The 23,772-nt window shown below is 53.1% G+C and overlaps 2 protein-coding genes across 7 annotated transcripts in view; one reads left to right on the top strand and one right to left on the bottom strand.

Annotated features, from left to right (window-relative positions):
• NADSYN1 (NAD synthetase 1) overlaps positions 1-2,087 on the bottom strand; it is a 42,644-nt gene extending 40,557 nt beyond the window's left edge. The window contains exon 1 of one of the 3 annotated variants that reach the window (XR_011424154.1): positions 1,925-2,072. The gene's annotated coding sequence lies outside the window, so the exon portion shown is untranslated. Of the gene's footprint in view, positions 1-1,924 lie in introns of all 3 variants that reach the window. The other 2 variants (XM_023654659.2, XM_070230241.1) reach the window with 2 other exon arrangements.
• Positions 1,809-22,081, top strand: DHCR7 (7-dehydrocholesterol reductase). Of its 4 annotated transcripts, none has more exons than XM_023654657.2 (9): positions 1,809-2,268; positions 8,068-8,196; positions 10,694-10,797; positions 11,375-11,597; positions 12,912-13,002; positions 13,767-13,980; positions 16,143-16,347; positions 17,239-17,370; positions 20,584-22,081. In XM_023654657.2, the coding sequence occupies exons 3-9, from the start codon at positions 10,700-10,702 to the stop codon at positions 21,046-21,048; spliced, it is 1,428 nt and encodes a 475-aa protein (XP_023510425.1). In that variant the 5' UTR covers positions 1,809-2,268; positions 8,068-8,196; positions 10,694-10,699; the 3' UTR covers positions 21,049-22,081. The 4 variants fall into 4 exon arrangements, with proteins under 4 accessions (XP_023510425.1, XP_023510426.1, XP_070086343.1 ...); XM_023654658.2 differs by having other exon boundaries at positions 2,211-2,305; XM_070230242.1 differs by lacking the exon at positions 1,809-2,268 and adding an exon at positions 2,423-2,758.
• Positions 22,082-23,772: the final 1,691 nt, after the last annotated feature.

Raw genomic sequence — 23,772 nt, 5'->3', positions numbered from 1 at the left:
TTTAGCACATACCCAGCAGGTCAACTTGACCTTGGTTCTCTGGGAAGAAAAGCTTATCTTCAAAGAAGTGCTGGCACTGGCGTCAGAGAGAGGGAAATATTCATCCTAGATTTAGTGAGTGTGTTCTTTGGGAAAATGTTTGAAGCAGATGTATAAGGCAGGAGTGGCGGGCCATAAATCAGGCTGCTCTGGGAAAAACAAGTTTTAGGCCAAATCCGGGTTAAACCAGAATGGCTCCCCCATATACCTCAATACGTGCAAACTTACTATTTTCGTCACATATGGGACCGGCCCCGTGGCCAAGTGGTTAAGTGCCCGCGCTCTGCTTCGGTGGCCCAGGGTTTCGCTGGTTCAGATCCTGGGTGCAGACGTGGCATTGCTCATCAGGCCACACTGAGGCAGCATCCCACATGCCACAAGTAGAAGGACCCACAACTAAAAATATACAACTATGTACCGGGGGGCTTTGGGGAGAAAAAGCAGGGGAAAAAAAAAACCAACAAGGGCCATCACGTGACATCACCTATATAGTATATTATCCTGCCTAAAAATGCAGAATCTAAATGCAAAGAGGAGGAAAACGGCCGAATCCAAATCGAGATAGGCTGAAAAAGCTAGCTTTGACTCTTCAAAAGCCTTGTGGCATGAAAGAACAAAAAGATACAATAAAACAAAATATAAAGGCTGGGGCAGGCACTAGACTGAGGAAGACTAAAGGAGTTGGGACCACTCGAATGCACCGTGCAGGTTCCGGATTAGATCCTGGGTTTTTAAACAGAGCTGTAAAGCACATTATTGGGATAATCAGGGTAAGCTGAATACCGACAACATATTAGATAACAGCATTGATGTTAAATTTCCAGAGTGTGGTCATTTTATTTTGGTAACGTAGGAGAATGTCCTCGTTTTCAGGAGATGGATACTAAGTATTTAGGAGGAAGGTATCATCTGCCAGATAATTAACAGTTGAGAAAAAAAGGAGGGGGATACACACACACACACACACACACACACACAGAAATTAAATGTGGCGAACTGTTGAGAGCTGCTGAATCCCAGGATACGGGTGCTCACTTTACTATATCTTCAACTGCTTTTTTGAATACTTATATTTATTTTACTTATACCTATTTTATTTTTAATACTTAATAATACTTATACTTATTTTTCAAAATAAAAACCTGCAGAAAAAAATGCAAACGTTTCTGTGAGGGGCACAGAGACCAGATCCAGGCTTCGACCAGATCCCTCCACCAGGAAGGCTTGACGCCCAGGATGTTGGGAGTGGGGTCAGCAGACCCCTTTGGCTGCCCACCCCTCCAGAGGCCTCCTGGGCTGTACAGCTGCCCTGCCCAAGGTCATGCCCTCAGAAGGGTGGCCCGTGTCCAGTGACCGATGGAGGCAGGGGCACATGGTTTAGCCATCCCTGCCAGGGGGACAACTCTGAGGGGCTCCCTTATCACGGGAGCTTCCCCATGTGGTTGACCCAAGCCAAGGGGTTTGCACTGACACTCATCGTCTCCCTCTGCCCCACCCTACTGCTTCCTCCCTATCCATCTCTGCACAGGCGTGATCCCTACTCTAAACGCCAGCTTCAGGTAACTTCCTGGGGAACCAGACCTCTGATGGCAGGGAGCCCTCCCAGACACCCCAAAATAACACTGCTACCCACACACCCAATCTCTTACTTGCTTTAATCTTCTCCAACCCACTTTTCACCATCAGACACCCTAGATACCTACTTGATTGTTTACTGACTACTGCCGCCCCTACCCCAACGTGCACCCTAAGAGCGGCGATCTTGTCTGTTTTGCGCGTGGCTGCGGACCCAGCACCTGGACACTAGATGCATAGTGTTTACCGCGCGCCTTTGAAGCTTCTTTGGCAGAAGAGGAAACAGAGCACGGGGAGCTAAGGAGCTTACCCACGACCACCGGCAGAGGACTGGCGGGGCATTGCTGGGTCCCAGTGGGGCTCACGTGGACGCCCCGGACCAGACCCCGCCCCCACCGGGCCAGATCCGGGGGTCGGGCCCTGGGCCGTCAATCTCCACGCCGCCGCCGCCGAGTGGCGCGCACTGAGACTCTAAGTCAGCTCAGGGGGTGGGGCGAGGCGCCGCGGCCAATCGCGGGGCGCAGGGCCTCCAGCCGCGCAGGGTCCGCCTCTGATTGGTCGTCTACAGCAACACCTCAGCCTGGGGGCGGGGCTGCGGGGTGGCAAGAGGCCTGCCCCGCGGGGATCGAGGCGAGTGCGGAGCGTGGTGCGCAGGTGAGCGGGCGCGGGGCGCAGGTCCAGGGGCGCGTAGGTGAGCTGGTGTGGGGTGTAGGTGGGGGCCCTCAGGTGAGCGGGCGGGGGACGCGCAGGTTGGGGGGAGTGCGCAGGTTCGGCGGGGGCGTGTTCGGGTGTGGGGCGATGTGCGCCCAAGTTGGGTGGGTTGTGCGCTCAGGCAAGGGGGCCCTATGCGCAGGCGAAGAGCAGATGCGCGCTCAGCGTCTCAGGGGGCGCGTATGCGCAGGTGAGATTGGGGAGGACGCACGTGTGTTCCGATGAGGAGAGGCCAGAGGTGTAGGGGTGCCCGCTGGCCCACCCGAGACGACCCTACGGGGACGCTCTATCCCCAGAGTGGTCAGGGCGAGGCGGAGCCAGGTGCATGCTTCCTGGACTGGGGCGTCCCGCGCAGGAGGATGCATTTTTCCGTTTAAGGAAATAACGGAGCTGCGGTCCTTTGCTCCCTTGCTGGCTGAGAAGCGAGGAGCAGGTAGGAGATGCTGAACTGCTTTCCTAGGAATGGATTAATGAGGGTAGGGGATTGATGTGCCGGGAGCGCCCACAAAAGGTCAAGAGTCCTGTTTCCTTTTCCAACCATCCCTCCTTTCCTGTTCTTAAAATAATGATATATTGCCTCTTTCCTGGACATCCTAGGATTTTATTAGAAAGGTTGCTAAGGGTAGGAGTTGCTGGTTAAGGTTTCTGACAAAAGGTGAAGGAGAGAGGAAAGCTGGAAACGAGGAAGCGTTTTTATGGAGAGGAGTGTGTGAGACCTTCTGTCGTTCACTGCTGGGCGGTCCCGTGTGTCAGGCACCATGCTTAGCACTACATATTTGGCATCACCTCCATTTTACAGACGAGGAGACTGAGGGTCCCGAGAGGTGAAGTTACCTGTAGAGAGTCGTGTACTTAGAGAGGGCCAGAGCCAGGGTTCAAACCCACTGGCACCAGTGACATTACTTTGGTTGTGAGGGAACAGCTCCGTCTGCAATGCCTGCATTTAGGGGGCTGGCAGCAGGGGCAGAACACTATCCTGGCCATTCTCACCCTCCCAAACCCCCACGCTAACGGTCAGGGTTGACCAGAGAGCAAGAATTCCACACTGACAGCCTGGTTTCTTTTGCTTAAAAGTTTGTGCTTCTCAACCATGACTCTGTCCAGAGCTGAGGAAGGGGCTGAGTGGCCTGCCCTCGAAGCGCCTGGCACCCAGCGCCCCGGTCTTAGGATGGAGTGGTCTCCTCGTGCCCGCCTGAGCTCCTCCTGCAGTTACTTGGGTAAAGAAACAGGTGCCGGGCCCCACTGTGCACCATGTCGGGTGCCCAGATTTAAGACGCAATATCTAGGGCCTGCACGGTGAAGTGAGAAAGACACTTTTGTACACTTTTGGTGGGAGCAGAGAATGACCCACTCTTTCTGAGTGCAATTTGGCGAATCTGTTTTTAATAGAATTTTGCATAGTCCTGTTTATTCTCTCAAGAAGTATATAGATGGCTCGGGGGAGGGAGCTGAGAAGCTTAGGGGTCAAAGAGGTCAGGTGTTGGCTTGTGTAGCCCCACAGGCCGGGATGGCCCCCAGGAAGGCGGCAGGCAGGGGCAGGTCTGGCGAGGATGGAGTCGTTTCACCTGCGGGACAATTTTCCATGGAAAAACTAGGATGGTTTGCAAGGCAAAAACTCAGAAACAACCAAGCACGGTTAATTCTTAGAATACTTCTAAACCGAATCCTCTTACGTAACTACTGCTAAAAAAAGGGGACAGATTTCGATACAGTCATTCCTCCATATCTGCGGCTTCAACATCCTCGGATCCAACTAGATGCTGCAGGTGGCTGAGTCCGTGGATACAGAGGACCAGCTAAGGGACTTGGGCACCCAGGGCTTTTGCTATCGGAGGCAGGTCCTGGAACCGATTGCCCATGGACCCTGAGAGAGACGACCGTGGTAGGAAGCCGCGTACCAAGATAGGACAGAGGGAAGAAGCGAAATTGCAGAAGAATTTGGATACAAACCGATTTTTGGAATAAAGGAGAAGGAAGGAGAGTGGGTGTGTGTTGTGTAAGTCATGAAGCAATCTGGACTGATGCACACCGGAGTTGAATGACTCCTGGGAATGGATTGGAAGGACTTGCAGGTTTGTCTTTTAAACTTGTACTGCAATGAGTGCTTTATAATTCCCAGGAGGCAGAAACCCTCTCCTGGCAGCCAGGGCTGCAGTTCAGCCTTTAGCATCAGAGGTCAGAGTCTCTGGACGTTTCCTTCCAACTAAGGCACATGCCTATTTCTGGAGGCCTCAGAAACAGCTCTGCCGTTCAACGTTCAACGTGAGTGTTCAACGTTCAACGTGAGCGGAGGCCAGAGCTCTTGAGCTGCAGGAGCTGGGTGGGGCCACACACCCCGGGAGTAGCCTCTGCACTTGGCAAGTGAGCCTTGTGAATTGCATGTGCCAGTTGAGGGGGGAGCACACAGCCTGCAGAGGGCCAAGGGGGATGGAGAAAATCTGCCAAAAGTCAGCGTCACCATAACAGATGACCTCCTTGACCCCAGTTAGAGCCACGAACGTTCCAGAATTGTGGATCTTGTGACTCCAAGAGCTGTTAAAAAAACTCTTTTCCTTGTTGTTAAATTATCCCATGAGTACTCGTCTACTAGAAAAATTAGGAAAAAAGAGGAAGAACACCCGCTATATTTCCAATACCGTTTAGGCTTTTGGTGTACAGCTGTTTACATAGTCTTTAATGATAAGACTATCTTGCGACCTATCCTTATGCCATAAATACACCGGGGAATGTTTTTCTGTGCTCAGCTCCTTTTTTTCAACAGTTGCAGAGTATTCCACTGTGTGGGGGTGTCATCATTCATGTGATCTTTTTCCTGAGAGCCACTTGGTTGCAGTATTTTGCAACTGTGTACAGCAGACTCTCATGGAAGTTCTGCCTCTGCGCGTCTACACAGCCATCTGTCTGTGTCCCAGGATAGATTCCTACACGTAGATGCTGGGTCAACATGCAGGTCTTCCTAGCCTCCAGAACTATCCTCACGCCAGGAGAGCGGCTGCTCTCCCCCGCCCCCCCCCCCCCGCCCCCACTGATCTGGATTTTATCGTTCTTTTTCACGCAAAGCCCAGCTAGGGGTCTGTCTGAATGTTTCTGTCTCCACCAGTCCCTACACCAACGAATTTCCAGAACAGACCCAGCTGCTGTTCCGATGAAGTTCCCACTCAGTGTTTCTACGTGTGTGTTAGAATGGTACCTGGCACAGCCCTCGGGGAGGTTAGCTGTCATCATCATCGTTATTCTTCTGAACTTTACTCCAGAGCCTCCCAGGTGTGTGGCAGCCAGTGGAGTTCCCGCAGACCTGGCTCTGTCCCCATAGGCCTGCGCCAGCAGAGAACTGCTTGATCCACCTCCCTTGCCTTTTCAACCTCCTCGTCTATAAAATGGGCATGATAATATTCTCCAGGGTCGGTGTGGGAATCCAGGAAGATAATGGGTGCTTGGAAGCTGGCAGATGCTCAGTCAAGAATCTGTCTGTGACACGTTGCATCATCCAGGGATAACCTCAACAATCTCTCATGTTCTTCTAATATCTTGCCTCTCTCCCCGCCTCAAGAAGTGGAGTGTGATTCCCCTCCCTTTGATGGGCGGTGGGCTTGTGACTCAGTGGAACCAGTAGAATGTGCTGGGAGTGATGTCATGAGCCTTTCCAGGCCAGGTCCAAAAAGGCTATACCACCTCTGCCTTGTCTGCTGGAACTCTGGCTGGTTCCCGAGGCTGCCACGCTGGCCCACACTGCTCCAGCACAGCCCCAAGCCGTAGCTACCTTGCCAAGCTCTCCCCAAATTCCCCACGCACAGAAACAATGAGAGCTGGTAAAAAAAAAAAAAAAAAAAAAAAAAACTGTTGTTGTCTTCAGCCGCTCAGTTGCGGGGTGATGAGTTACGCAGTGGACAACCAGAACACTCTGTGGTGGCCGCCGTGGGTTCATCTCCTTAGCGCTCTGCCGGTCTGAACCTCGCCCTGCTGCCCTGCGGGAGCCTGGCGGAGCCCTCCTGAGGCCTGGATGGTACTGACAGTGGTCTTGGCCATCCCTGACTCTCTTAGGTGAACTCTGATGGGGGTCGGGTGGGGCTCTGAGCCCTTGGCCCCATGACTTCATTTACTGGACAAGGTGGGTGACATGGTCACTTTGCACATGAAGAGACTGAAGCCTTACAGTTGTAAATAGCTGTTTAAGGTCACATAGTTTGGATCCCAAATGGGGACATGTTGGCCACATATTCTGCTGAGAACTCACAGCCTTGATGGGGACCGTTGGGCCTCCTGGGCATTCATCGTATCAGCCCCCAACCTCCCTGCCACCGTCCTGGGTCTCAGGTGCATCCCCAAATTACTAAACCCTCAAGATGCCAAAAAGCTGCCGTGGGGCTGGAGTCACCTGTTGCATTGCTCCCCGCCTATGGACAGTGGATGTCTCAGCTCGAGGCATTTGCCCCAGCCCTCTGGTCTTACTGCAGGGAGCTCCCACAGACATGTCCCCCACCGGGGCCGGTGGTGTGGCTGGGTCCGCCCTTGTGGTTCTTAGGATCACAGGATGCACTTCAGTAAAAACCATCAGGGAACTTGGAGGAACAAGATTTATTACTCACAGGTCCTTGAGGGTACACGGCAGGCCTGGGGCCACACAGCGAGGTCACGGGTAGAGAGAGAAGGAAGGAGTATGAACCTGGGGCTCTGCCTTTATTAGGGTATGAGGGTGGGGTGTCTAGGGTTTCACGGTTCAGTCTTTATTGGTAAATTTTATTGGTAAAATTTTATTTTATCAGTCTTTATTGGTAAAACAGGAATTAGGACAGAGGAAGGAAGAAGCAGGGCCACTCAGAGGTCACTCAGAGGTCAGTTAACCACAACAGGGCTTTCGGAATGAGAAGGCTTTGTGGGCGGGGCCTCCTAATTCCTTCTCTGGTTGTTTGGCTGGTAGCTGTGTCACATGGCTACCAGTATGTTTATTCAAATGGATGTCTTTTGAAATGAATGCTTAGCATTAGACCCTTACACTACCTCATCCCCACATCCTCAGGAGCAACGCCCCTTTAGCTTTGGCTGTGAAACTCAAAAAACAGCCCAGGGAGCTGACCAGGTGCCAAAAAGCCCCACCCATCTCCCTGGCTCTTCTTCCCCAGGTGTGGAACAGTAAACCTCCTTGATCCCGCTTTCACAACAGCTGCCAAACCTCACGTGCGTGGGTTTTCATGGCCCAAGACAGTCAAGAAGGTCCCTCAGTCCAGCGAGTCTGCAGACAGCCAGGCTCTGAGCCCTGGGGACTCTCAATGCTGCTCTGGGTTCCTAGGACCTCACTGGCTCTTAGAATGTGACCATGGGAACGTACAAACCCTAGGCGGGGCCTGATTCGGAGAGATGGCACAAAGAAGCTTCTAGAACTGTTTCAGGTGCATATGCAGCTACCTGTTGTAAATGTACAAAGAAAATACCTTTTGGTTCATCACTGCTTATCAGGGATGCGTCTGTGGCGTGTTAAGGCTGGTATCCAAGGTCCATCGACTGTTATGAAGTGTTTCCTATTTGCCGGGCATCGTATGTGCCAGGCAAAAATCCTGGGAGATGCAGTGGCCTTACGCACCCCCCACGAGGCCACTTTCCCTTTTGAAGCCCTGAGCATCGAGCTCGTACCTCTCACTCGGTTCCAGCAGCGGGCTTGGAGTAAATGCCATTTGGGTCCTTAGCTCCCTTTGATCCTGAAATAGCAGCTCCCTGAGTGTCTTCGTCATCTTCGTGTCCCTGCAGAACTTGGTTCAGCGGGTTGAGAAGGATCAGGCTGACCTGTTGATCAGAAGAGTCTGGAGATCTTAGAGGGGCCAGTTCAAGAAGGAAAACTTCTGCTCTGCCGTGAAACCGCTTGACAAGAGGTTGGAGGTAAGCGTGTCTTGGCGCTGTTGTTCATGAGCGCCGGCCGCGACCTTTCAGCTTTGAAAAAGTAAAGACAGCTAGTGCATCAGCTCTTGGCATCGGGTCCTGTCTGTGAGTCTTAGGGAAAAAAGAAAATACACCCAGAACACCTCCTTCTCCTCTTTTGCGGGCCGTCTGTTGCCAAGGATATTATCTACACGTTTACTACAAAATTCATTGCTTCCGACAGCCAGCGAGGTGACTCCTGCACAAATGAACTCTGTGATAAGCTCAAAATATTTGTATGGGCTTGTTTTAATCCCTAGAAAGTATGCTTTTTCTTTTTGGCAGCGTTCTTTGGTTTTCCACGCTTAGTTCTCAGCCTGTGCATCTCTGGCCCTTTTGTAATTTTCCAGCCTGTTAGATGAGAGTAGCTGCCACGCACCAGGCTCTCGATTCTGCGTTTTAGGGCCGTAGAGATGGATGGTCCCAGCCCATAAAGAGCTCTTCATCCTGCCTGGTACATCGTAGGTGTTCCCTAAACCGACCCGTGTAAATTAAATTAAATGATGCAGCTACAGTTCCCACACGGCAAGTCAAAATGTCTTTCATCATTGAAACTTTTTAAATGAATGCACATTTGTATTAAAGTAGCTCATATTCATATCTTTTTTAAAAATCAGTGTTAAAATAAACTATGCCCAACCTCATTCTATAGTCTCACTTCCCAGAAGCAAGTACTTTTCATTCTTTTACCTACTTTTGTGTCATTGTTTTTACCAGCTTATTTCTAAATGATTTGCTTTCCTTCCGACTTTATACATTTTCCCTTCCGACTTTATACATTTTCCCTTCCGACTTTATACATTTCCTTATACATATCCAGTAGTCAGTCAATAACCAGAGTTTACGTGGTTCTGGCAAACTTACTATTATTTACTGTTACGCTGAGTAACGTATTATAATTATATATTTTTTTTCCCTTGTGTGACTTTTTATTTTTCTTGGAATTAATGCTCGCCTCACTTACTCCATTTGCTAAGGTTTCTACGCATCTATCAATAATTGTTCTTCTGCGTGTTCTAACAGAGCTGTCATACATGTCAATGATTTTTCTACACACTCTAACACAACAAAATTTATCATTTCCCTTCCTGCCTCCGCTCACAGCCAATCATCCTGTACCAATGTGGGTGGTACAATGGGGACTATCTCGTCCATTGCACAGCTGTCACCCTGGGACTTCCTCTTTTCCTCTCGCTGGCCATCCCTTTAGTAGCCCTCTTGGATCTTGCATCTTCTCCTCTGAATCGTAGTTAACCTGGAAATAGAATTCCAGGTTGAAAAAAGTCTCCCTCAGAATTCTTAAAGTTTTCCCATTCTCGATGTCTGGAATCTAACTTGCTGCCAGTGTGATGCTTAATCCTGGATTTTCCCTGAAAGCTTTTAAGATCATCTTTTTTTTTATCCCTCATATTTTGAGACTTCACAATTGTGAACTTGTTCGGAAAGTCGGGTTTCACTTCCCCCATATTCTAACCATTTAGAGCAGCTGCTACTTAGCTGCATATAATTCCTCTTCTTCTTTTTTTGTAAAGTGATCGTTTCTTCAACGGCCTATATGTACTAGACACTCTTCCAGGCCCTGATAGAAAAATGATGAATAGAACACACAATTACTGCCCTTGGGGAGCTTACATTCTAATGGGGAGAGACAGACAATAAACATGTGCCCAAGGAAATAAGCAGAAGAATTCCACAGGGTGAGAAGAGTTATTAAGAAAATAAAGTCATAGGTAGAGTGGCTGGGCAGGGAACCTGGGGTGCAGACAGTGTAGCCTGGCTGGTCGACTTGCACCCTGGTACAAGATGAATGACTATCAGGGGGGGCGGAGAATGGAAATGATACACTTTGTGGTGTTAGAGTGTGTAGGAAAATTATTGACATGTATGACAGCTCTGTTAGCACATTCAGAAAAAAAAAATGGCGATAGGTGCATAGAAACCTTAGCAAATGGAAAAAGTGAGGCAAGCACAAACTCCAGGAAAAATAAAAAGTCATACTGAGGAGGGGACATTTTACACGAGACCTGAACGAGGAGACCTGCAAAGCGTGTTCTAAGCAGAGAAGTCTCAGGTATTATGGACGGGATGAACCATTTTCGAGGATCAGTAAAGACCCTTGTGTGCCTGGAGCAGAGGGTGTGAGGGGAGAGTGGAGAGGAAGGGGGCCAGGAAGGCAGGAGCAGATGGTGTGGGCTCCGAGCCACGGAGGGCATGTGGTGAGAGGGGCATTCTACTGCCATTTAGGGGATGAATTGAGATGAGCAAGCCAGGTGGGAGGTTGTTCCACGTTCCCAGGGAGAGATCCTAAGGTGCAGCGATGTCTTCCTGCCTGGCATCCGCTGTCCAGGACAAGGCACAGGGAAGGGAGTGAACGAGGCCGACCCAGCAGGGCTCGTGAGGAGTGGGGGATGTGGTGGGGAGAGGCAGTGTCTGAACAGAGTGTCTCTCCTTCCCTCAGGGCCCGATGGCTGCAAAATCTCAGCCCAACGTTCCCAGAACCAAGAGTCCCGATGGGGTCGCCAAGGATGGGGCTGCTCCTCATGGGCAGTGGGGCCGTGCCTGGTAAGGACCTCACCCGTCTTCCCAGCCAGAAAAGAGAGTAGAGTTTTAGCGAGAGGTTGCCAGCCTTTGGGATTTTATGAAGCTATTAGAAGAAGTTTCTTTTATCGTAAAGATTCTGAAAGGTAAACAGTTTTCATTTTATAAAGTAAGGAATTAAAAAAAAAAGAAACTAAAAAGTCAAGGATAGCCGGTGCGCTAGCCGTATAGTACATGGGCGTCACGGTTCTCCTGGGGCCATAGAGTGATGGGGGCGTGATGTGGGTGAACAACCCCCATGGCCCGGAATGGAGAAGCCCCTGGCCTTGTTGGTCACAGATGGCCTTCCTGCATCCGTCTCCTGGGCCCTGGGCTTTCTGTGGGTGCCCACAGATCCATCCACCTCCTGATTGGTGGCAGTAAGACGAGCCTGCTGAGTGGCTTCTCCAGGCAACGGGAAGGGCTTTGCCCTGAGACTGACACCCTTCTCTCACGAGGTGCTGTCTGGTTGGAACAACTGTGTGCGCACAAGCAAAGCATCCTCTTTGCGAGGGCAGAGGGCCGGGCAGGCCGTGGGGTGACCACCTGCCATCTCCCGCAGGGAGGTGGACTGGTTCTCCCTGGCGAGCATCCTCTTCCTGCTGCTCTTTGCACCTTTCATCGTGTACTACTTCATCATGGCGTGTGACCAGTACAGCTGCTCCCTGACCGCGCCCGTGGTGGACATCGCCACCGGGCGTGCTCGTGTCTCAGACATCTGGGCCAAGACGCCATCTGTGACGAAGAAAGCAGCCCGGCTCTACACCCTGTGGGTCACGTTCCAGGTCAGCCCTCCCAGCCATGGTGGTCAGGGTACAGTGTGTATGGAGCGTCCCCTCCTGCTGGCATAGTCCCGGCCATTTGTCAGGGAAATAGAATCCTGGCTCAGATGGGCCTTATTTCCAGGACCCAACAGGGCACGACCCACAACCTGATGCACTTAGCTTCACCTTCAGATAGGGGGCACCTGACAGCGTCCTGGGATCCGAGACGCCTTCAGTGTGAGCCTCCCCACATCAGGAGTGTGCCCCGCCCTCCAGGGACAGGCCGAGTAGTAGGGAGCAAGACCCCTTGGGAGGGCGTAAGGGCGTGGCTGGCCCAGGGAAGCCCTGTTCACAGCAGGAATCTTACCTTATGGGAGCTCCATTGAAAGAGCATCTCGCCCCCAGAGGGACCCTCGGTTACGAGAGACACCACTCAGCAAAGCCAAGGCCTGTGTTCCTGACAGGTGGTCGCACAGTCTTGGTCAAGGATGTCCTCAGCTCTTTTGTGACCCCACTGGCCTCCCAGGCCAGAAGGAGTTCACCAGGCAGGGGCCGTTTGCACGGCGAACCTAGTACACAGTGGCATTATTTATTATCGGAACCCAGGACGTTTCCAGGGAAACAGGAGTTTCTCGTCGTGGAGGAAGGCTCCAACCGTTTTTAGCTTTTTCTCCCCAGGGTCCCAGCTTTTGGGCTTCAGACTCCCTCTCACTTCAGATCTCTTGGTCCCTTTGGGTAAAAAGTAGAAGATAAGAGTAGCATGAGCCACAATAGCCCAAAACTGGGAACAACCCAAATGTCCATCGACAGACAAATGGATACACAAAATGTGGTCCGTCCATGCAGTGGAATATTATTTGGCTGTAAAAAGGAATGCAGTGCTGGCATAAGCTACAACGTGGATGAACCTTGAGAACAATCTGCTAAGTGAAAGAAATCTGTAATAAAAGGACAAATCCCATAGGATTCCGTTTATATGTGAAGTCCAGAACGGGGAAATCCGTGGAGACGGAAAGTGGATTAGTGGTTCTCAGGGGCTGGGAGAAGGGGTATGGGGAGTTAGTGTTTAGTGGGGACAGAATTTCCCAAAGAGTTCATGGAAGATGGAAAGTTCTGGAGACAGATGGTGGTGATGGTTGCACGACACTGTGAATGTACATGATGCCACTCAACCGTACACTTCCTTCTGGAAGGGATATCTGACCATAATCAGGATTTCTTGCCGACATACGGTGCCTTCCTATCTGTCATCTCAGTTAATAAAAGCCGGGCTGTGTCAACACAGGCAGGCCCTTAGGGACGCAGGGGATTTAGCTCAAAATCTCTGTGTTTCAGGTGCTTTTGTACATGGTGCTTCCTGACTTCTGCCATAAGTTTCTGCCGGGCTACGTAGGCGGCGTGCAAGAGGGCGCCGTGACTCCTGCAGGTGACCTGGAGCTCAGCCGCCGCCTCCCTCCCCCGGGCTGCTTCCGTCCCAAAGACTGCTCGCTGACAAAATTAAAAGTTTGCTGGGAAATTCCTACAACACCTGGCCTCAAGACAATCCAGGGCAACCCAGGGCTGTCCCGGATGCGGGGCTGAAGAGCAGGCTCTTCAGTAAAGAGGGGGCTGAACGGCCTCCCACCCCACACTGGTTGCCATAACTGGGCTTCTGGAGCATCTCTCTTCCAAGAACAGATCGCATCCATCAGTGGTGTCTGGGGGCGGGGAGCAGGGGCAGCTTTTGCTTAGGGGACCTCAGAGCTACCCAGTCCCATTCGTTCCCCATGGTTACCGAGACCCCGTGAGGAGCTCTCCCACTCTGTCCCTGCCCACTCAGAGCTCCCGGTCCAGTGGGGAGACTGCAGTGCTCCCCGATGAGCCATAGGGGCATCCTCTAGCTTCTGCTGGAGCTTGGCCCCAAATCTAACAAACGGCAGGCCGGTCACTCAGCCTCTGGTCCGTTGAGGAGAACCAGGACCAAAGCAAGAGTCTGCGCCCTGTCCCTCTTCTAAGGGCTCTGCCAGCAGGAGCAGTTAGTCCCTGGAATAACAGCAGGAGGTGTGCGCCTAGCCTGGGGCTGGAGTCTGGGTGCCCTGGATGAGGACCTGAGCAGCGAGGCCCCGAAAGCGTGGAGGGCCCGAGCCAGGTGCTGCTGCGTGGCGCGGGTCGGGAAAACGCCTTGACTTTTAAATCTGCCTTCCTTCACAGGAGTTGTCAACAAGTACCAGGTCAACGGCCTGCAGGCGTGGGTCATCACGCATCTTCTCTGGTTTGCGAACTCACACCTCTTCTTCTGGTTCTCTCCCACCATCATCTTCGACAACTGGATCCCGCTGCTGTGGTGCGCCAATATCCTCGGCTACGCCGTTTCCACCTTCGCCATGGTCAAGGGTTACTTCTTCCCCACCAATGCCGAAGACTGGTACGTGCTTCCGCCACTGGAGTGGAAAGAGGGTGCCTTCCCTCCTCGCCTTTTTCTGTTCCCTTGGGAGGGGAGGTTGTAAAGCCCTGAGGACTGAGAATCCTTGAAAGAAGAGCTTGTTGGAACTTGTCTGACTCTGGGGGACATCCTGCCTTAGGAAGAATACAGTTGAAGATGGCCAAGTTCCATCCTTGGTGGCCGAGTTGTCCCCTGTAGGGCTGGCCTGGGAGCAGGGAGGTGGGAAAGGCAACTTCTGGCCAGGGGCAAAGGCAGCCCATTGCGTCTTTTTCTGGAACATCAGCGTGGCCTGAAACAATCTTAGTGAAGAGTCTTGTTGTCTCAGTGGCTTTAATGTAACAGCTTCCCAGGGAGAGCCCTACTGGTTGGTGCCCATTCTCATGGAAGCCTTGAGTTGGACAGTTGTGAGCCATCCATCCATCCATCTCTTCATGTATTCATTTATTCAGCTCTTCATCCATCCATCCATCCACCTACCCATCCACCTACCCATCCATCCATCCATCCATCCATCCACCCACCCACTCACTCACCCATCTACCCACCCATCCATCCACTCATCTATCTATCCATCCATCCATCCATCCATCCATCCATCCATCTATCCATTCATCCATCCATCCATCCATCCATCCATCCATCCATCCACCCATCCACCCACTCACTCACCCATCTACCCACCCATCCATCCACTCATCTATCTATCCATCCATCCATCCATCCATCTATCCATTCATCCATCCATGTATCCATTCATCCATCCATCCATCCATCCATCTATCCATTCATCCATCCATGTATCCATCCATCCATCCATCCATCCATCCATCCATCCATCCATCCTTCCATCCACCCATCCACCCATCCACCCACTCACTCACCCATCTACCCACCCATCCATCCACTCATCTATCTATCCATCCATCCATCCATCCATCTACCCATCTATCCATTCATCCATCCATCTATCCATCCACCCATCCATCTATCCATCCACCTATCTACCCATCTGTCCACCCATCTACCCATCTACCCATTCATCCATCCATCCATCCACCCACCCACCTATCCATCCATTCACCCATCCTTCATCCCTCCCTTCCTCCCTCCCTCCATCCATCCATTCATCAACAGATATTTGTTGGTTTCCCCCCTGTAGACAGGTGTAGGCAGTGGGGCTTTAGGTGAAAACAAGATTCTTGTTCTTGGGGTACTTACATTTTAGTCTGGATGCCAAAATAAAACCAAAGGGTGTTTCCTTTCACTGTCACCCCTCGGCTCGTGGAAGCATGTTTGGCGATGGTGCTTTGGGCGTGTGCGATGATCACGTAATGAGGCTGGTCTTCTGTGGCTTGTGGGAATCATTCTCACTGTTCTATGATCACCTCACCTATTGTAGACTTCATATGTTTTGCTTCTGCTTCCCCTAACTGAGGGAAATGGACAGAAAAGTATGTTCTTCTAATTACACAGAATTCCCCCTATGTATACAACAGCAAGTTACATCTAACAAGGGTCTCCAGTGAGTTATCTTGGCCCATTCTCCAGTCACCCCTGGAGAGGGCTTTGGGGTCAGGGAACCGGGTAGTGAATGGTTCAGGAACTTGACCAGTGAGGGGTCCACGTGGGCCCCAGAGGCAGGCACACATGCTGCTTTTCTCTGCACCTTGGCATCATTTACAACTTTGCACGCCCACCGGAGGCTCCAATGCCCTGTGAGTCCGCTTCAGGGGAAAATCTTAGTTCAGTCGAGCCAGTTCTGCAGCTCACCTGTGCCATGCCTCAGGGGAAGCTGGAGGAGGGTGGGGAGAAACCTGGGGACGGCCGACAAACTCTTAAGCACAGATACATCTGCCCGCCTTCCCAGGACGGGAGCAAGCAGCTCACGTGGCTCCTGCTGGTGGGGGTGGGGGGGGTCTCTGCAGAGCCGAAGCCGAACGCAGAGCGAAAGGACACGAGGCCGCGGGGAAGCAGGGAGCACGGACGCACCCTCTGCTTGCGTGGCTCTCCACGGCCCGCGGCAGCCTCCGCCTCGGGCATCTGCCTAGGCCCGGGCTGAGCACCTGCATCCATGCCAGCTAAACAGGCCACACGTCGTGAGCTGCGCTCAGTAACCCAACGCATCTTTCGTTTCTCTTTTTAAGCAAATTCACAGGCAATTTCTTTTACAACTACATGATGGGCATTGAGTTTAACCCGCGAATTGGGAAGTGGTTTGACTTCAAGCTGTTCTTCAACGGACGCCCTGGGATTGTTGCCTGGACGCTCATCAACCTGTCCTTTGCAGCGAAGCAGCAGGAGCTCTACGGCCACGTGACCAACTCCATGGTCCTGGTCAACGTCCTGCAGGTAGCCTGGCTGCGGCCGCAGCGGGTGGAAGCTCTGACACTTGCTGGGCGCTGGGGAAACCCAAAAACCGGATAGTTTTCAAAGGGAGTCGGCCCCCTTCCCTCCTGTCTCTGAGGAGCAGGCTAGCGAGCACGTAGTGACAGGTCTGTCATGTGCAGGCGCCACGTGGGCCCTGGGGGCGCTTGTGGCCAGTGGCCACTTTCCTAGAGGACGCCTGTTAATGGCTCAAGGGTGTTCTGATGGCTTGAGAACATTAACACCATTCCAACAGTTCTGGAAGGTCCCAGGCTCACGGTCCTGGCCACATCCACAGCTTACGGCCTGTAAGGCATTTTCCCCACATGGTCCCCGTGGCTCTCAGGCAACCCCCTCAAGGTGGGGGCTGAGGAGCAGTGATTCATTTTCACCTTTTCCCCATTTATGTAAATGGACATCAGTCTCCTCCACTCCCCCTGGGCACAGTGGTCACCCCCCATGCAGGGCACACATATGCTGGGACATTCCCTCCATGGGCGAAGGGCTTCCGTGCTGGCGTGGACCCTGGCCCATGATGCCACATCCCCCGTGGGCCATCCGCAGCCCTTCCACTCTGAGCGATCTCTGCTCCGAGCTCCACAGCCTGGGTGTCACCTCCTAGCACTGCCCCTCTTTCAGTCATCATTTGCGGACCATCCTTGTCTCAGACTGCAGACTTTCAGGACAAGGATGCTTTGTCCCCCCACTGTCCTCCATGTCCCAGGCATGGTGGGAAGCACAGGGCCAGCCCGATGGTGCGTGTCACCCGAGGAGCTCAGTGACACTCCCGTGCCACCTCCTCGTCTACTGAAGCGGCTTTCCCAAGGTCCCCCATCACTGCCCCACAGTTGGTACCTGGACGCTCCTGTTTTCCAGGCCATCTACGTGCTGGACTTCTTCTGGAACGAAACCTGGTACCTGAAAACCATTGACATCTGCCACGACCACTTCGGGTGGTACTTGGGCTGGGGCGACTGCGTGTGGCTGCCGTACCTGTACACGCTGCAGGTGAGGAGTGAGGACCGCGAGCCCCCGGGGCTGCCGCGCCCGGCTCAGCACGGTGTTAGGCTGTTTGGTCCCAGGTGTGCCCCGGGCTACCCTCCGAGCAGACGCAGCTGAGCACATGCTGAGCTTTGCTCCCTGCGTGGTGTCTGTTCTCGGGGGCACCAGATGCTGCAGAGCGGAGGCTGCTCCCGTTTCTGGGAAGAAGGGAAGGCTTAGTGTCGCAGTCAGCTCGGGCTGTCTAAACAGTCCAACGGACGTGCGGCTTAAACCACAGACATTGACGTCTCCCGGTCCTGGAGGCTGGAAGTCTGTGATCCACGTGTCACCAGGGCTGGTCCCTCATGAGTCCTCTCTCTTTGGCATGTGGATGCCGTCTTCTCCCTGTGTCCTCACAGGGTCGTCCGTCTGTGTGTCTGTGTCCTGATCTCTTCTTCTTATAAGGACCCTAGCCACACTGGATCAGGGCCCTCCCCAAGGACCCCATTTTACCCTAATCACCTCTTTAAAGACCCCAATTGCAAATACAGTCACATTCTGAGGTTCTGGGGGTCAGGACTTTAGAGTATGAATTTGGGGGATACAAGTCATCCCGTAAAACTTAGAGGAGAAGAGGATACAGGGGTAGACACTGGGTAAAAGGGAAGAATTTGGGGGATCTGGGTGGATGGAGGGGGTTATTTATGTTCATGTGTATTCAAATCTTAATGCTTAAATGATAAGAGGCCTTCTTTCTTACCTTTATTTCTTCCTTAAATACTTCGTGAGGGTCTCCGTGGCACTAGGCACGTGCCGGAGAGGCAGGAGAAGGAGACGCGGAGGGCCCTGCCCTCGGAGCCCACGGCCCGGGGGCAAGTCCATGAAAGAGGCAGTGCAGAGCAGGGAGGGGGTGCTTGATGGGAAGTGGGGGTGCTGACCCCCAAGAGAGGGCCAAGGAGGGGTCCCCAACCTGCAGTTGTGGGCCAGCAAAAGCATTGAGGCAACCACAGCCAGGCCGAGGGCAGAATGATGATGCTGGGGGTAAGAACATTCCAGAAAGGTGGCATGGTGTGTGCAGTCTTGTATGTGAGAACATTTCGGGGCCAGGGGCGTGTGGGGAGCTGACAGGGACATTTAAGGCAGGAAACAGTTCAGCATGGCTGGGACGCAGGACCTGAGGCGTGGTGGGGAGAATTCCCCGACGGAAGCTGGAGGATCGAGCAGGGCTCGGCACCGTTGAGCAGGCGTTGATGTCGGAGGCGTCCGGGGGCTGGGAGGCTAGGAGAGGGGAGCGTTCTGGATGAGAGAGGACCGGCAGGTCTCCAAGGGGGGCGTCACGGAGCCGTGAGTGCCGAGATGGGCTGAACCAGGCCAGAGTCCTCAGGAGAGCCCTGGCACGCTGCACTGAATCCGGGTGTAGAACGCTGGCCTGGGGAGCCAGAGGGACCTGCGTGTGCACCTCGGTAGGGCCACCAGCCAGGGGAGGGGCCCCCGAACATCTCTGAAAAACGAGGGCAGATGCCACCTCGGTTGGGGCTGCGTGAAGCCGAGGACGTGCGCGTGTGCAGTGCTAGGCAGCTGGCCTGGGCGGCTTCGGACGACACCCCACCCCACACTGCGCCCCGTGTAGAGCTGCTCTTGAGGGCAGGTAGGGGGTGGGAGAGGCCTCGTCTGTAGGCCCCCAGCCCGTCGCAGCTCTGCCGAGAGCAGCTCTGCTCCCCTCTGGGTAAGCTGGCTGCTTGAGAGGCCTGGCCACGTGCCACCTGCTCGTTCCCTAGGTGAGTGAGGAGGTCTGGGGACAGGGCGAAGAACTTTCTAGGACACCCATGTCGTAGCAGCAAGCTGGGGGGTCTGCTTGAACAGGTTGTGCAAGGATGGAGAGAACCAAAGGGGAAAGACTTCACAGGCGGTACAGGATGTGAGCCAGCCAGTGCATGCAGCCTCCCAGAGCAAGGGCCCTGGGAAAGCAGGAAAGTCACAGCAGAGCCAGCATGGTCAAGGGAAAGAGCCTGCACGGGAGGCCAGACGTTCTGAACTGTGGTCCCCACGTGGGATCCTCTGGATGGGTCCTCTGGACCCGTTTCTCCCCCTGGCTGGTGGTAGGCCCGCCCTACCTGATTCCCTGATTCTGTGAAATCCTTTGTTCGGGTGTGCAAACAGTAGCAACAAATTTTATGTATCTATCCATCTCTATCTTAATATGTACCAGGACGTGCCTTGTTTTAGCCTCTGTATATCTTAGGTATATACATATGTATATTTCATATTATATTTGTATTAGGGTCCTCCAGAGACAGAATCAATAGGATGTATGAATTTTATATGCACACATCTGAGCATGCGCATACGTCCATAGATACGTGTATGCAGTCATGCACCGCATAATGACTTTTCGGTCAACAATGGACCGCATATATGACAGTGGTCCCATAAGATTAGGACCGTACAGCCTAGGTGTGTAGTAAGCTCTACCATCTAGGTTTGTGTGAGTGCACTCTGTGGTTGCACAACTGAATCACCTAAATACACATTTCTCAGAACATATCCCCGTCACTAAGTGACACATGACTGCGTGTATATATATATGTGACTGTGATCCTGGCAAGTCCTAAATCTTCAAGGCAGCCAGCAGCTGGAGGTCCAGGGAAGAATTGAGCTTGCAGCTGGATCTAGAGGCCATCTGCTGGTGGAATCCACTCTGGTTCCAGGGAGATCAGTCTTTCTTCTCTTAAGACCTTCAACTGATTAGACAAGGCCCACCTACATTATGGAGGGTAATCTGCTTTACTCAGTCTACTGGTTAGAAATGTTAGTCACCTCTTAAAAATACCTTCATAACAAGTAGACTAGCGTTTGACCAAATATCTGGGTACCATGGCCTTGCCAAGGTCACACACAAAATTACTATCATGATGTTATATTCAAATGATCTCTTTTCTATTGTTATATATCTTATATTTATACTATCTATGATGATACGTATATGTATGGAGGTAGATAGATAGAGAGGTGGGTAGTTAGGCAGGTGGATATACAGATTTGTCTATTTACTCATTTGCTCCCCACGACAAGCCTCTGAAGCAGGCGCTTCTATTGACACAAGAGGAAACCGAGGCACAACCCAGGCAGGCAGCTAGTTGGGGTGCAGGCGGGGTCTGACCGCTGGCCGCGCTCCCGAGCCCCTGCTCCCGCCGGCTGCCTGGATGCAGCCGCGCCTGACGTCTCCCCTCCTGCCCGCAGGGCCTGTACCTGGTCTACCACCCCGTGCAGCTATCCACCCCGCACGCCATGGGCGTCCTGCTGCTGGGCCTGCTGGGTTACTACGTGTTCAGGATGGCCAACCACCAGAAGGACCTGTTCCGCCGCACGGGCGGGCGCTGCCGGATCTGGGGCAGGAAGCCCGAGGCCATCGAGTGCTCCTACACGTCGGCCGACGGGCAGAAGCATCGCAGCAAGCTGCTGGTGTCGGGCTTCTGGGGCCTGGCCCGCCACTTCAACTACACGGGCGACCTCATGGGCAGCCTGGCCTACTGCCTGGCCTGTGGCGGGGGCCACCTCCTGCCCTACTTCTACATCGTGTACATGACCATCCTGCTGACCCACCGTTGCCTCCGGGACGAACACCGCTGCGCCCTCAAGTACGGCCGCGACTGGGAGCGCTACACCACCGCCGTGCCCTACCGCCTGCTGCCTGGCATCTTCTAGAGGGCTAGCCCGGGCTGCGAAGGGCGTTTGGAGCCGGGTCTGTTGGGGCTGACATCCCTGCTCCACCCTCTGAGAGCCTCAGTTTCCTCGTCTGTAAAAAGAACCTGGCGTTTGGCAGGCTTCTTGTAAACGAGAGTGTGCTTCCTTTCCCCTTGTGGGTGTTTTTGTTTTGTTTTGTTTTGTTTTTTTGGTGAGGAAGATTGGCCCTGAGCTAACATCTGTTGCCAGTCCTCCTCGTTTTACTAGAGGAAGATTGTCACTGAGCAAACGTCTGTGTCGATCTTTCTCTATTTTGTGTGGGATGCTGCCACAGTGTGGCTTGGCAAGCACTAGGTCTGCACCCGGGATCCAAACCTGTGAACCACAGGCCGCCGAAGTGGAGCACATGAACTTAACCACTAAGCCACCGGGCCGGCCCCTCCCCTCGGTTTGAGGGGAATTCTGAGGGTTTACACCCACTGTCTTCTCACCAGCAGAAATGACCAGTTTTCTCTATGCAGTGATCCAAGAGCAGGAGGATGGCCTGATCACCTGTGATGGCCCATTGGTGACAGTGTTTCTTCTCTGTGCTGGGAGCCTGAGCAGCTGTGCTGCCCAGACACACTGGCGTCTGACACTGAAGGGACGTCTCCAGCTCCCCTGATCAGGAGGGCACCAAGTCTTGCTGGATAAAGTGGAAGGGCTACAGAAGGTGGGCCAGGAATCAATTTACTGCCTTCCGGCCGCAGTTCCCCTTGGCAGTGTGCACGATGTCACATTTGTCTGTAGAGGGCACTGAGGGATGCTGCACGAGGAAGGGGCTTCTAGTTCTGGTACATCCACGAACTCAGGCTCAGGCGACCCAGAGAACCTGTCCACCATCCCGGGAGCCTCACCCCTGTCTTCTCTAATGAGATCTGAATCCCAGACTTGGGGAGGGGACCCTCTTGCCTTAGGCACTCCCTCAACCCTAGGCTATTCGTGAAAGCTCTCTTTAGACATTCTTGCCCCAGCGGAGTTAACAGTTCTCTATATTAAACTTTCCCTGTTCACACTTCTGTGTGGTTTCTGTCTCCCGGTCGGGCCCGACCATTCGTAAGGCTCAGGTTCTGGGATGTAGAAGGATGCCCAGGAAATGGTGGGCCAGATGCTTGGGTGCTGCCTCCGAGCTCTGGTGCCCACCAGGGGGGATTCAGGGAAGTGGTGCCACCCTCACCCAGGGCCGGTCCTTTGTTGGGGCTTTTCTCATGCTGGGTGTCGGAGTCCGTTCCATTTGCCAAAGGAGGAAATCCCAGCATGGCCTCCTACCTCCCAGCAAGTGAACAGAGAAGCCAGAAAGCCGGGGCCAGGGTTGTCTCACGCCCTGAGAAACCAAAGCTGTGAACGAGCCGGGATCCTTGAGCGCCTGGGCAGGGAGGGGAGGGGCAGGGCGGCACCAACCCTGCTTCAAGTTAGAACCTGTTGAACAAGACAGCCGGCCTCCTGAACAGCTGGAGGGCATCAGAGCTGGGGCCCCACACCGGCCGGACTTTGACTTCAGAGCAAAGTTTCCCAGTGCTGGGGCCCCACCCCTGCCCATTCCAGCTCTTGGGCCTGAGCGAGTCCCAGGCATCTGTATTTGTCACAAGCTACAGGAATGATTCAAATACTGGCCAGACCAGTTAACCCCTGCCCTGTGTGGCCCTGAGTAAAGCGGACTCCTCCCTTTCCTCCCAGACATGGAGTGAATTCACTTTAAGGAGGCTGGAGTGTAGTGGTTGTGAGCTCAGATCCTGGCTCTGCCATTTAACAGCTATGTGGCCTTGAGCAGGTGACTTACCCTCTCTGTGCCTTGGCTTCCTCGTTTGAAAAATAAGGGTAATTATTATTTTCCTGCCCTGCAGTGAGAACGGCTTCTCATTGATTTCATAGGAGAGCTCTAGTTCAAATCTTAGATCTGCCTCTATCAATTAGCCAAGTTTTGTTTGCGTTAGTCCCTCTGAGCTGGGCTGCAGTTTGATCGCTTGTGCACTGTGCTGGGCACACACAAGTCCAGTCTGTGCTCACTGTGGTTCACTCCCCTTTGCATGTGGATGAAACCCAGCCCCTCCTCTGCAGATAAGGACAGGTGAGACCAGGAGCCCCACCGTCTGCACAGTGACATCGGACCAGGAGGCCTCTGTCAGTCACTAGGTACAAAGTACATTAAATTCTTGGTGAAGCCACAGCCCATGGACCCCTTGGGAAGACGGCCTGGCCTTCTGCCTCCTCCCCACGGAAAGGACTGCTCGGACCCTCACAGCCAGGCGGGCTGGACCATGCTCCAGGGTCCAGTCCAGAGGAGACCTCAGTAGGGGACAGAGGAGGGAGGTGGTCTGCCCTGGAAAGTCTCTGTAGTGTAAACTGATGGGTTCTGCCTGTTGGGAAGCTTTTCAAGCAGCCCACCCAGCTCCATGCCACGGCCTTTCTAGCTGCTAAACAAGTTTCCTGAGCACCCACGAGGCCGAGCTCTAGAGAGAGGGCCTTCAGGGCATGCACTCTGGCCCCAGATGGAATCTGAATCCCAGCTCTGCAGTTTATTAGCCTGTGTCAACCTAAAAGCAAATTTATCTGTTATTTTATCCTCAAAAACGAGTTTATTAGGAAATAGCCAAAAGAACTGCAATTCGGGATGAGCTTGCTATGGCAAACTGTGGGCAAACCCAGAGAACAAAGGAGCGAGCTGCTTTTATAGAGAAGGGGGTGGGGCGGACAGAGAGAGGCTGT

Source organism: Equus caballus, chromosome 12 (genome assembly GCF_041296265.1).
Source record: "Equus caballus isolate H_3958 breed thoroughbred chromosome 12, TB-T2T, whole genome shotgun sequence".
Taxonomy (NCBI): Eukaryota; Metazoa; Chordata; class Mammalia; order Perissodactyla; family Equidae; genus Equus; species Equus caballus.
The sequence above is the reverse complement of the archived record's forward strand: the minus strand, read 5'-3'. Positions and strand labels throughout refer to the sequence as shown.